Genomic DNA, 14,343 nt, shown 5'->3' on the forward strand with positions numbered 1-14,343 from the left:
TTATCTCTATCTACCTAACAGCATTCCCTCCCCTCCCCTCCCACCCCTGGTAACCAACAAAGAAAATGTCCTCCAATATATAAACCTTTCCTTAACTTGAATACCTGCACTTTTGAATGCACACAGGCTGTGTCCTGTGCTTCCTTTTGGAATCCTGTTCTGATTCAGCAAGCTCATTTAAACCTCCCTTCTTTGAATTCCTAAAGCACTTGCCATAGAATTTAGCATCAAATCAAGTAATGACTTTAATTATCCATTACTGATTCCAGTGGGTTTATCTTGATGATCCCACCAGACTGTACACTCTATGGCGATCTAGAATATGCCTTGTTACCACTAACCTAGGATTGAACTTTGTTGTTATTAGGTGCTATGTAGTCAATTTTCGACTGAGAGTGACCCAAGGTGACAAAGTAGAACTTCCTCATTGGGTTTTCTAGGCTGTAATGTTTATGGGAGCAAATCACCACTGTCAACCTTTCTGTTAACAGCTAAGCGCTCAATTGTTGTGCCAGCAGGGCTCCTACTCAGTAAATATTCAAAACCTCTAACTCCATTCTCATTATTGATCCATATTTCATATTCCATATTTTTTCCCATTGAATTACCAGTTATTTTGGTATTATTTTGAAATATTTCTGAAGGAGTCTATAAATAGAATTCAACAACTTATATCATACCTGGAAGTTTAGTAGACAATATGGCAAAGTAGTTAAGAACAAAGACTTAAATACAGGAAAACCTCAGTTTGAGATCTAAATTTGCCACTTACTTCCTTGTGGGCTTGGATAAGACACTTAATCTCTTTTAGTCCCAGTTTTCACATAGTGTAGAATCTTCCTCTTAGAAGTGTAGTATGGAATAAATAAGACAATGTGTGTATAATACTAGCTTAGTATTAGATATATAAATGAGTCAATAACTTTTAGGTGATATTATTTCTACTGTTGTTGACATTAAGGTAGACATTCTCTATTTCTCAACAATACTGTCTTAAAGGGAAGCTGACAAGAAGGATGGTTACTGCGGCTTGGAATAGTTTAACCACTGTACCACCGGGGCCCCTTATGGACAAATAGTTGAAAGAAACAGACTTTTTAATACCTGTATGTCTTTCTCTGGCTTGAACAGATCTGAGAAGCTATAAAATGGACCCATGTCTCTTGTTTTTCAGATAGACCATGTGGTGCAGGGCCATGCTGCCTTCCAAGAACTGCAAGCCAAGGCTGCTGCCAGGTAACTGCCATGTCTCTCTCCATGCAACTTTCCTGGGGGATAGCATTGAGGGCATTTATTTGGGGTAGCTATGTGATTTTCAGATCCTACAGCAATTTTGGCATAGTGAGTAAGGAATTTGTTTGCTAACCAGAAGGTCTGTGCTTCAAACCTACCATCTGCTCTGAGGAGGGAAGACAAGGCAATCTACTTCCATAAAAATTACAGTTTTGGAAATCCAATGATGGTCCCTATGAATCAGAATTGACTAAATGGTGGTGTTTGTTTGCTTTGTTTTTAATAGCAATTTTCAGATCCTATGGTGCTCTGGTGGTGCAATGGCTAAAGCACTTGGCTGTTAATCAAAAGATTGGTGTTTTGAACTCATGGCAGCTCACGGGAGAAAGATGTAGCAGTTGGCTTCTATAAAGATTATAGCCTTGGAAATCCTTTGAGGCAGTTCTACTCTGTCCTGTAGGGTTGCTATGAATCAGAATCAATTTGATGGCAGTGGATTTTTTTTTTTTTTTCTTCTAGTTTTTATGGCAATAAAAAAGCCTGGCAGTACTTGGTTATAAAATAGTCAACCAGATGATCCAGAACATGCATGCGTTAATTTTTTAACATCAAAGAGAACATAAGGAACCTATGTTGTTGTTGTTGTTTGCTGTGGAGTCGGCCCCGACTCATAGCGACCCCTCCTTGGGTTTCCGAGGCAGTATCACTACGGAAGTAGGATTGCCCAACCTTCCTTCCGAGGAGTGGCTGGTGGGTTTGAACCACCAGCCTTCTGGTGAGCAGTCAAGTGCCTTAGGCACTATGCTACCAGAGCTCCTAAGGAACCTATAGATCCCACCAAAAAATATACCCAGGGCCTTGATGAGAAACTCTGACATAGAAGAAGGTTTATAAATTTCAGAGTGAAAACTTCTTGGGTTCAAATCCCAGCTTTATTCCTTACTAGGTGTGTGATGGTGCTCTGGTAGCTCAGTGGTTAAGCACTTTGCTGCCAACCAAAAGGTCGGTAGTTAAAACCCACCAGCCACTCTGCACGAGAAAGATGTGACAGTCTGCTTCTGCAAAGACTGAAAACAAAACAAAACCAATCAAGTCAATTCAGATTCATAGCAACTCTATTAGGGTTTCCAAGACTGTAATCTTTATAGAAGCAGACTGACATATCTTTCTCCTGTGGAAAGGCTGGTAGGTTTGAACCACCAAACTTTTGGTTAGCAGCTAAGTGCTTAACCACTGCACCATCAGAGCTCATTCTATAAAGATTATAGCCTTGGAAAACCTATGGGGCAGTTCTACCCTGTCCTCTAAGGTCACTATGAGTCAGAATTGATTCAACAACAAAAGGTTTTGTTTTGGTCTGGTTAGGTGTGTGACCTTACATAAATTATGCAACATTTTAAAGTCTGTATCTTCAAAGGGTAATGACTAATATGGATTGATTTCTAAGATATATTGTTACGTGAAAAAATAAATTGAGTGCAAAAGAGTATTAACAATATGCTCTCTCCTATGTAAGAAAGCAGAAGATACAAGAAAATATATGCCTATCTACTCATTTATGACAAAGAATGTTGAATGTAGCATGGACTGCTAGAATGAATGAGTCTGTCTTGAAGTACAGCCAGAATAATCCTTAGAAGTGAGAATGGCCAGACTTTATCTCACATACTTTGATCACGTTTTCAGAAGGGATAGTCCCTATGGAAGGATATCATGCTTGGTAAAGTAGAGGGTCAGTGAAAAGGGAGAAGACCCTCAGTGAGATGGCTGGCACAGTGGCAGTGATAATGGGCTCAAGCATGGCAACGATACTGAGGAAGGTGAAGGACTGGGTAGTGTTTCATTCTGTTATATAGAGAGTCAAAATGGGAGCTCTGGTGGCTAAGGCATTTGACTACTAATCAGAAGACTGGTGGTTCAAACCCACCAGCCACTCCTCAAAAGGAATCTACTTCCGTAATGACACTGTCACAGAAACCCAAGGAGGGGTTGCTATGAGTCAGATATGACTCCACGGCAGTGAGCTGAGTTGGTTGATTATGAGTTGAAATGGACTAAATGGCACTTAACAGCAATAACACTCGTTTATGCAAAATAAATACAGGAAGGTTAAATCAGAAATTAATGATACTGGTTACATATAGGGAGTGGGTAGGAATGGGATGGAATGATTGAAGAAGGAAATAAGGTAGGAGGAGAATGCAAGCCTTTTTTCAGTATAACTTTTTGTAAAACTCTGACTCCTCCATGGTAATGTTGATAGATAGACAGGTAGATAGATAGATAACAGGATGTATCTGTTTGTACTCATTTTTAGGGGGGTGCTGCAAAACAAAATACAAATAGTGAAAAATAAACCTAATTCTATTACAAATGAGTAATATAACCACACTAGAAACAGTGAGAAAGAAAAGAACTAAGTTAAGTAACTTTGGGAAAGAATATTTTGACAGTATGCTGTATGGCTATATATATATATTTTGTACTCTAATTAGTAAATTTTTTATAGAAGTCTGCACTTGCCATTCTGAAAGTACTTTATGTTTGTACTAAAATTGAACAAATAAATAAATGCATTGTGGATAATGAGAGCCAGGTTTCTCATTGCCATTTTCAAATTAGGAAAGAATGAATGCTAGAATGAACCCTAGAACTAGACTGAAATCAAAGGCATCAGTATGAACTTGTACTTTTTAATATATATGCAGATAGATATAAATAGAAGTACATATAGTTGTATATGTTTGTGTGTGAGTATACATACATGTAAGAAGCCCTTGTAGCACAAGTGTTCAGCTGCTAATTGAAAGGTCAGAGGTTTGAACTCACCAGCAGCTCCACAGGAGAAAGATGCAGCAATCTACTTCCATGAAGGTTATAGCCTTGGAAAACCTATATTTCCTCATTGTCTCTGCCAAGATGGCCTAGATCAATGATACCCTACTAGCAATATTCACACCTAAGCACCCACATCTTGGATTCTATACATCATTCTCCTAGTTCTCCAGTAAAAAGGAACCAGAACTGTTTGGGAAAATGATCGATTCGAAGACTGATGCAGGGAAAATAAATGAATATTTTTTGATGCCAGAAAGTAAGGACTTGCACAAAAAGGAATTGTCAAAGGACACAGGAGCTAACTTGAAGGATCTCCCAATGGCCTAATCTGAGATAATTTGCACAAAAAAGTACATCATGATAGCATAAAATAACCATCCATGAATCCACACTGATATCAAGACATACTTGAATAAATACATAAATGGAAAGCACAAGTCTTCCTTTTGGTGGACTTCCAGTTAATAAATGTAGAAAAATGTGGAAATAAGACAGTCACCCTTAGGCACACACCACAGTAGTAATTTTTGCAGGCAAGAATCATCAATGCACACTAAAATTAGGGGGTGAAAGTATGATGAGAACCAGGATATTTGCATAGTCCCAAATTACCTCTCCACAAGAAACTTATTAATTACTGGAAGAAAAAATAGCAACTTTACAGTGGTCAAATCTGGAAGAAACCACTTTACCCACTCAAATGATCAAAGTTAACAATGCCCATAATAAGATATATCAACAGCATGTCTCCTTATATGAGGCACTGTGAAGGACATGACATCATCTATGTGGTATCCTTACCAAAAATGCAAAACCTCAATGAGAGTATGAGAAAACATCAGAAAAACCCAGAATTCTGAGGGGCATTCTACAAAATTATTAGCTAGTATGCTTCAGTTGTGAAACTCATAGAAATACTGAAGAGCTGCCCCAAATTGGAAGATATGAGGAAGGTATTGCAATTAAAAACTACATAGAATACTGGATGAGATCCTGGACCAGAAAAAAAAAAAAACAGGACACTTACGGGGAAAAACTAGTGAAATTCAAATAAGTATGTGAATTAGTTAATAGTATTGAATCTATGTTAATTTCTTAGGTGAAGAACATAGGGGAACTCTGTCTACTATTTGTGCAACTTTTCCGTAAGTCTAAAATTATTTCAAAATAAAAAGATTTTAAATGATAAATAAGTGAATTCTATGGCTATAATGTTTAAGCGTTGAAAGAAAATTAAGGCATTATATATGGTTAACACTGAAACCCACTGCCACTGAGTAGTAGTTATCACTGTTATAGTCATTGTCATAGTACAGACTGAATTTTTTACTAATAGTAGTAGTCATTGTCATAGGAGAGTTGACAAAACCTGTGAAGGTCATTACCTTACTATTAGTATTTGTAGTAGTGATTACAAAATAGGAGGAGGAATTTTGGTGGTGGTGGTTGTAGCGGTAAGCAGCAGAAGTCAGTCATCCATAAATTGCTTATTGTCTTGTGAAAAGTATGATACAGTGACAAAGACATTTGATTGGGAATTAAAGATCTTGAGTTCTTATGCCAGTTCTCTTATGGTCTCAGTTTCCTTTCCCATAAAACAATAGTAATACTGCCTTGCTGACCTCATTTTATAGATGTTGAAGGATAAAAGGAGGTCATAGTTATGACAATCTGTGAAAGCTTTTAAAGTTCCACACAAACCTAAGGGATAGCTTTGTTGTTGTTGTTGTTGTGTGCCGTCGAGTCGGCCCCAACTCATAGCGACCCCTCCTTGGGTTTCCGAGGCAGTATCACTACAGAAGTAGGATTGCCCAACCTTCCTTCCGAGGAGTGGCTGGTGGGTTTGAACCACCAGCCATCTGGTTAGCAGGCAGGTGTCTTAGCCACTATGCTACCAGAGCTCCCTCTTTGCAATTAAATGCTTAAAATTTCCAGAGCTTACTTTTATAGATGAACATCACTTGAATAGTTTTTTATATTGAAAAGTGGAAAAAAAGGAAGGAAGGACTTGTAGATGGTCACAAAGACTCAGTGAAGCAGGGGCCTAACTTGGTCCAGAAGCAGCGATTTACAGAATTCAGTCTATGACTCTGAACTGGATTTAAATCCCAATTCTTTCAGATGGTACTTGACTCCATACTTGACTATGGAAGTACCCCCTAACAACTACCTGCCTGTATTTCTCCTTCTCATTAGAATGAAGGGTCTCAAAATCATTGCCTATGCACTTGCCCTCTATTTACTTGCTACCCCTTCCTTACCCAGTCCAATCTGAATTCACCAGTGTTTAACAACGATGTTTGTTCTGCTGCATTTGTAGAATGTTTTTCAGTCTTGTTTCCTGAGTGCACAGCAGCACATGGTACCATTTCTTCTTCCTCTCTTTTTAGCATTTCCTCCTTGGCATTCCAATCTGCCACTTTCTCACAGTTTTGCTCCTGTGTCTCTCACTTCTCCTTATTAATCTCCTTTCCAGCTGCATGGTCCTTTTCATGACTCTTCCCATCAGTTAATCCCTGCTAGGCTCCCGGCCTTCTCTTGTTTGCAGTCTCTTCCAAGGTGATCCCATCTATACTCTTGGCTTCATTTCTTTCTATGTTTTGATGACTCAAATTTTATTAGGTATCAAAGAAAGGTTAGTTCTCTTTCCTACACTTTCCTCTGTTGTTTTGCAAAGGAAAATGCATCTGTGTCCTATCAGATCTGTGAATAGAATATGACAAGACTAGAGCACCCATTATGTTTTAGGTCTTAGAAATAATCATAGCTGCTATTAAAATAGGGTTAGGTATTTGGAAAGGATGAAAAATACCTTGGAATCAAATATCATCTGACTCTTTGGGTATAAATTGAGGCTTTCTGAAAACAGCAATGGAAGTCACCTATTGCAAAGCTTAGCATCAGCAAATCCTACTTCTATGGAAACAAATCTTGATAAACAGATTATTTTATACTTTTGAGTTGTTGCTGTTGTTGTTTTAGTTGTCTTCGAGTCAATTTTGACTCATGATGTCCTCATGTATACAGAGTAAAACTACCCGATAGGGTTTTCAAGGTTGTGACCTTTTGGAATCTGATGAATCTTGTCTTCTGAGGTGCCACTGGGTGGATCTGAACCACCGGTCTTTTGGCTGGTAATAAACTGCTTAACCATTTGTACCACTCTGAAACAAGCCATACTGGTTTACCATAAACCTTTTAGGCCACATCCCTGAAGATAAATGTTTTCTGAGTTTATAAATTCAGTAAACTATATGTGCCAGTGCATGTAAGTGGCAACCAGAGTCTCTCTAAATCCACCCACTGCCATTGAGTTGATTGAAACTCCCATTGGGTTTCCAAGGCTCTAAATCCTTAAGAAAGTAGATTGCCTCATATTCCTCCCATAAAGCAGCTGGTGGGTTTGAACCAACAACCTTCTAGTTAGCAGCAAAATGCCTTACCCACTATGTAAACAGAGCACCTTAAAGTGTCTCTGTTTGGGGCCAAGTATCTAGGTATTTCACTTCTTGGCTAAAGATCACCTTACACTGATCATAAATTCAGTTCTTTTCCTCTAAAGTGCCTATTACTGTCTTTTCTCTTGTGGAACCTGATCTATGTCTTGGAAGGAAGTTCTGGTGATGGACACACTTCATGGGAAGATGATAGCAAAATTCATAAGAGCTAAAATTCAAAATGGGCTGCAGCACCAAAGTTAGTCTAGGTTCCCTGACTCTCTGATGCCTGCCTTTCTTCAACTGTTATCTGGCAAGCTGCCTCCTTCATCCTAATATGTAAAGATTGCTCTTCCAAGATAAAACATCCTTTCCTTGTTCCTAGTGACTAAATCAATTGAACACATATTCTGGTGAAGACTTTCTGTGCTCTCAGCTCTCTCCAATGCAGAGAAGAATAAGACAGAGTACCTGTCCTTAAGGAGCTCAAAGACCAGCACAAGGGCAATAGCAGGGGAATAGTTCAGCATTTACTGCCCATTTACTATATACTCCCTCGGAAGGAAGGTTGGGCAATCCTACTTCTGTAGTGATACTGCCTCAGAAGCCCAAGGAGGGGTCGCTATGAGTCGGGGCCCACTCGATGGCACATAACAACAAAAACAATATACTCCATGTTAAACATTGGAGAGATAGAGATAGAATAAATACAATTGGACACCTATTGTGTGCTTATCACTTAGTACACAAAAATGAGCAGAACAAAAAAAGCCCCTACCTCATGAAAATTATATTTTACATATATATCTTAGCTGTATCTATGAAACCAAACCCATTGTCATGGAGTCAGTTCTGACACATAGTGATTCCATGTGTTACAGAGTAGAACTGCTCCATAAAGTTTTCTTGGCTGTAATCTTTACAGAAGCAGATAGCCAGGCTTTTCGTCTGTGGTGCCATTGGCTGGGTTCAAACTGCCAACTCTTAGAGTAGTTGTTGTTGTTATATGCCATTGAGTCGGCCCCAACTCATAGCGACCCCTCCTTGGGTTTCTGAGGCAGTATCACTATGGAAGTAGATTGCCCCATCTTCCTTCTGAGAAGTGGCTGGTGGGTTTGAACCGCCAGCCTTCGGGTTAGTAGTCAAGTGCCTTAGGCACTATGCTACCAGAACTCCCCTTAGATTAGTAGTCAAGTGTAAACTGCCACCAAGAGACCCTTATACATAATTATAATGCCAGGAACTGATAAGTGCTCTAAAGAAAAATAGAGATGAGTCAGGAGATACAGAAGAAGGGGTCTTGGCCTGATGGATGGGAGCTATTTCAGGTGGAGAGCTATTCTTTATGAGCTTGGGCAGATGGCACACATTTCTCCACACAGAAGAAGCATTAAGTCCCAAGGCCTGAAGGCAGCACCCAGCTGGGTAGGCTCAGGGAACATTGTAAAGGCCACTGTGCCTGGATTAAACCAGCAGAGAAAGGAGAGAAGATGAGGGCTAAAAGGTAGCCAGAGGCCAAACCATGCATGTCATTATAGATGACTGTAAAGACACTGAATTTTATTGAAGGCTTTGATGTTTGGGCAGGGGAGAAACATAATCAGATTTACCTTTTACTTTGGCTGCTCTGTGGAGAATAAACAAAAACATGGGGCATGGAAGGGGAGGACAGAGTAGAAGCATGGACACAGGGAAGATATGGCCTGTGACTTCAAGGAGCTCACAGTCTACTGGAAGAGGAAGACCTGTCAACACAAGAGCCCAGTCTGTTCCAAGTTTCTTGTCCAAAAGTGACTGTATGTAAGCACAATCTCCATGTGATTCCATTGGTTTCTTAATGAATCTTCCTTGTTCTGCTAATTTACATTTTGCTTTTCAGCCTGTCCTTTTCTCCTACATTTCCCTAGCGTTCTATTGAGGACATTCAGGTTTTCTTGAACTCATTTATTCTTCAAACTTCCATTACATAGGACCTTTTCTGTGATTCTCATAATCCCATTGGGTATCCATTTCTTAAAATGCACTGGTTCCGTTTATCCCAAATCTCCATTTGAAGCTTTCTGTTAAAGATTATACAAATCCTCCTTAAGTAAAGGAAGTAAAAAAATAAGTAAGATAATATTTATTAAGAATTTAAAATGTGCCTGGCACTGTGCTTAGTGACAATTTCACATGCATTATCTCATTTAGCTTTAGCGGAGGATTATAACTTTCAGATTCTTCTTCAAATCTCCCTTTCACTTCTACTCTTGTACTCCCTTGGCCTTATTAGCATTTTAATTCTTGGTTTCTCATCCTAGGGAGCTCTGCTAGTGTAGTGCCTAAGGTATTTGACTGCTAACCAGAAGGCTGGCAGTTCAAACCCACCAGCCACTCCTTAGAAGGAAGGTTGGGCAATCTACTTCAGTAGTGATACTGCCTCAGAAACCCAAGGAGGGGTCGCTGTGAGTCAGATCCCTTGACAGCAGTGAGTTTAGTTTTGTGTTTTTGGTTTCTCATCCTAACAACTGGGACCATCAGTCCATTAGCAAGTAGTTGTTGAGGCTCCCCTTAGCTAAGGCAGTCCTAGAACCAAAGTGATGATATTAACACTTCTCCTCTTCCAGGGTGTTCCAGGAAAATCAGGAAATTCTTGATGGCTCTTGGATGAGAAATGTTTCTTAAAGAGAAGTAAGCTAGCAGTTATAAGTCCTTTCTTTGGCTTCTATTCTACATGCAAGTACAGTGCTCAGGACATTAGGGTCCTTTCAGGAAGCCCATGAACTACACAAACTTAGGAAATAAATCCTCCAATTTTAGCACTCAGCACATTACCTATAACGTGTTTGACCTATTGGGGGAAGGAAGTCACAAGATACTTGGTCCTTCTCCCTTTCCCCTTCCGCAGTATATGCCAGTGTGCCTGGAAGATATATTCCTAAAATCCTTCTTCAGCAGCCCAGTAGCACAATGAGATACAGAGGTTTCTGTGACAATGTAGATGTCTGGGGATCTACCAAATCTCATTACTTAGGAGGTAACCTGGACATAATGATCTTTTGTAGCTGCTTTTCTAAGCTTATTAAATATTCTATTTTTCCTCTGTAAATCATTAGAATGCACTAGAAATTCTAATTTTAACATTCTTTGTAGAGTCTATATTCATTCATTCTATGACAAAAACTTTATGTTGACCACCGGGTAGGGTGAATAAGAATATAGCTCTTGCCCAGGAGTTCAGATTCCAGAGATGGATACAGATACAATAAATTTTCCTGCAGTACAGAAAGTACCATTTGACAAATATTTTTGAATGGTACTGTGTGCCAACTTCTTTGCTAAACCTTGAATATATACTGGTCATAGTCCATGTTCATGAAGCTTAAAGTCCAGGAGAGGCCACAAGGTAGCCAATTTTAATCTTTGTGTCAAACATTAAGAATTAAACCAGTAAAATAGATAGCTTTATGAGTGGAAAAACTGAACTGTACCTCCCCTCCTACACATGGTTACTTAATTAACCAGTTAGACAATAACGGCTTTGATTGCACCGAGTAAAACAGAGGGAAGAGCAATAAGTATATCAGGGAAAGATTTTAATGTGCAGTTCTACATATTTTTGTTGCCGTACCTTTGGACACCAAGAAGATATTCTTGATGAGTGGTAGGATATTTGATCTGGAATTCACGAAGAAGAAGTGGATACATATTTGAAAGTCTTCAGCAGTAGATGATAACTAGAGTCATGAAAGGAAGATAGAATCACCCAAGGGAATATAAAGAGTGAGAAGAGGGCCAAGGTCAGGTTTCTGGAAAACTTCAAACATTTAAGGGGCCAACAGAGAAGAGGAGCAGCCAGAAAGGATGTAGGAAAGCCAAGAGAGTATGCTGTCCTAGAAACAAAGGGAAGAGAACAAATGAGAAAGAAGTGGTCAAGAGGTATAGAATGTGAAAGAGAACTCAAGGAAAATAAAAACAGAAAACTATCCATTGGAGTTAGCAAGAAAGAGGGCATTGTTCATGTTGTGGTAAGCAGTGGAATGGGCAGGCAGAACGTACATTACAAGGGTTAAGAAGTGAAACAATGGAGACAGATGGTTTGCATAGCTTCTCTACCAGGACTTTCTATTACCCCTTAAAAGGGCACAATTTCTTCTGTTAGACCACATATTATGATTTTGGGTTTGAAAGTATAGTCACTATACTGGTCAGCCTATGAATCTAAAGAATTGAATTCAAAGATAATTTATGGAGGGAGGCATAGTAGAGATTCAAGGAGGGCTGTCTTCATTTAAGATTATAAGCAATAAAGTCTGAAAAAAAAATCTTCCCTGACTCTTGATTTTTTTTAAGCTGGAAATCAGTCTTCTGTGCTGGAAAGAGAGAGGGAACTTTTTACCTATCGCCTATTATTTTATAGTACTCAGGGCTCTATATTTAACCTTCTCAACAGCCTATAAGGTAGAGTGTATTAGCCCCAATTGCAGCAACAGGGAACAGGGCCCCGAGAGGTTCAGTGTCCTTGCTCACCCAGCGAGTACATGATGAGGTCACTTCGTGATTGTCAAACTAATGTTTTCTTCACCATACCCAATGGGACTTGGACAACAAGAATTTCTCCTGCTGAGAAGAGGGTATGTGAGCCTGGAGCTCATGAAGAGGGAGAACTATCCACTTGGAACACATACTATGTGATTGCCTAGCTGGCAGAGGGCAAGCTGCCATTTGAGAAGGAATTGATAAAACATAAAAAGTGAAACCAAGTCAGAACCAAAAAAGGCATCATGCAAGGTTAAAATTATGTGAATAATGATGTGCATTAGTTATTTTAATGTCTTCCAAGTGCATTTCATTTTGAGTGATATACTCAGATAGCACACATGGTAAGGTATAATTGGAAAAACATGTAGGGGAATGGCTGAATTCAAAGAATAAACATACAGCTGCAAGGAGGTTAGGAGTCAAAGGGGTAAGCATATGCCCCGGGCCCCAGGGATCTCATTAGTGCATGAGTGACCATACATGTAGAGGCTAAATGAATCTCACTGTTTGCAAAGACCTGCAGTAAATGAGACAATGATGAATCAATAGTAATTAGGCCTATAGGATCTTATTGACCCAGATGTCTGAAACCAAATGCTCTGCTCTGAGATTCCTTGAAAGGCAGAATGAAAAGATTTATAGACATAGGCTTCTTAGGGGGAAAAAAAAAAATCCTTTACTAAGAGCGGTGATGCCATTCTGAAGTGGAATGTTGCTAGAATTAATGCAGACTCGACTTCTGGCAGGAATGGATGTTCTCGTGGTTTTTGTTGTAAATCTGATTCCTGTTGGACCAGGAGTAAGTAGAGTTGGGAGACAGAAAACCAGAATGTGATTTTTATGCTACCCAGATGTATTGTTCTGGGTGTACCATCCATGGAGGTGGTATAGGATCTTTGTCTAAAAGAATAGAATTATTCTAAAACATGTTGAATGTAGAGCTTTGACATTTATCCAGATGGCTGGTGGTTCAAATCCACCAGCCACTCCTCAGAAGGAAGGTTGGGCAATCCTACTTCCGTAGTGATACTGCCTCGGAAACCCAAGGAGGGGTCGCTATGAGTTGGGTTTGACTCGACGGCACATAACAACAACAACAACATGTGCTTTCTCTGTCATTGTTAACTGTGCTTGAGTTGGCCCTCAACTTGGGATAGATAGGACCAATGAGATCCATGTTGTCAAAAGGGACCATTCCCTAGAGAAGGATCTCATGCTTGGTAAAGTGGAGGGTTAGCAAAAAAGGGGAAGGCCCTCAACAAGATGGATTGACACAGTGGCTGCAATGATGGGCTCAGCAAGGATTGTGAGGCTGGTGCAGGACTGGGCAGTGTTTCTTTCTGTTGTCTGTAGGAATCTCATTGGCTGCTTGTTGGAAGTAGATCACTAGACCTTTTTTCCTAGTCTGTCTTAGTCTGGAAGCTCCTCTAGAACCTGTTCAGGATCATAGCAACATGAAGCCTCCACTGATAGATGGATGGCTGGTGGCTGCACATAAGGTACATTGGCCATGAATTGAATCTGCGTCTTCTGCCTGGAAAGCAAAAATTCTACCACTGAACCACCTTCATGCACTTCCTCTCTGTACAGGGATGTTAATGATACCTCCCTTACTGGGCTCTGGAGGAAGGCTTACCTCATAGTGCACACTGAGCAAATGGCAATTATTGTTACTATGGTTGTTGAGTCTTTTCCCAGTAATATCTTATTCCTCCTTATTCTAAGGCAGATTTTTGCAGATAGATATGAGGACTCACAGAAAGAAGCAAAGAGACTTCCCAGTGGGTAGGGCTGCTTTTGCCTCTACCTTAGCACATATACAGGTACACACACACACACACACATTTTCACACTTACACAAACTCATTGACTCATGCACTTACACAAATTTTGCTTTTCTATATCTTATGTATTATCTTTTCTATATCACCAAGAACCGGTATATACAGACCAGGAGGCTGTCATTAGAACAGAACAAGGGGACACTGCATGGTTTAAAATCAGGAAGGGAGTGTGTCAGGGTTGTGTCCTTTGACCATACTTATTCAATCTGTATGCTGAGCAAATAATCCAAGAAGGTGGACTATATGAAGAAGAACATGGCATCAGGATTGGAGGAAGACTCATTAACAATCTGCGATATGCAAACAACACAACTTTGCTTGCTGAAGGTGAGGATGACTTGAAGTACTTACTGATGAAGATTAAAGACTTCAGTCTGCAGTATGGATTTCATCTCAACATAAAGAAAACAAAAATCCTCACAACTGGACCAATAAACAGTGTCACAATAAATGGAGAAAAGATTGAAGTT

General features: G+C 39.7%; 1 protein-coding gene across 1 annotated transcript in view; it reads left to right on the top strand.

Annotated features, from left to right (window-relative positions):
* FGGY (FGGY carbohydrate kinase domain containing) overlaps positions 1–14,343 on the top strand; it is a 694,306-nt gene that overhangs the window by 521,031 nt on the left and 158,932 nt on the right. Inside the window, 1 exon segment of the mRNA XM_007947412.2 lies at positions 1,175–1,236. Coding sequence (XP_007945603.1) covers positions 1,175–1,236 — 62 coding nt within the window.

This window comes from Orycteropus afer, unplaced genomic scaffold (assembly GCF_000298275.1).
Source record: "Orycteropus afer afer isolate SDZICR_OR568_19922 unplaced genomic scaffold, OryAfe1.0 scaffold00183, whole genome shotgun sequence".
NCBI lineage: Eukaryota > Metazoa > Chordata > Mammalia > Tubulidentata > Orycteropodidae > Orycteropus > Orycteropus afer.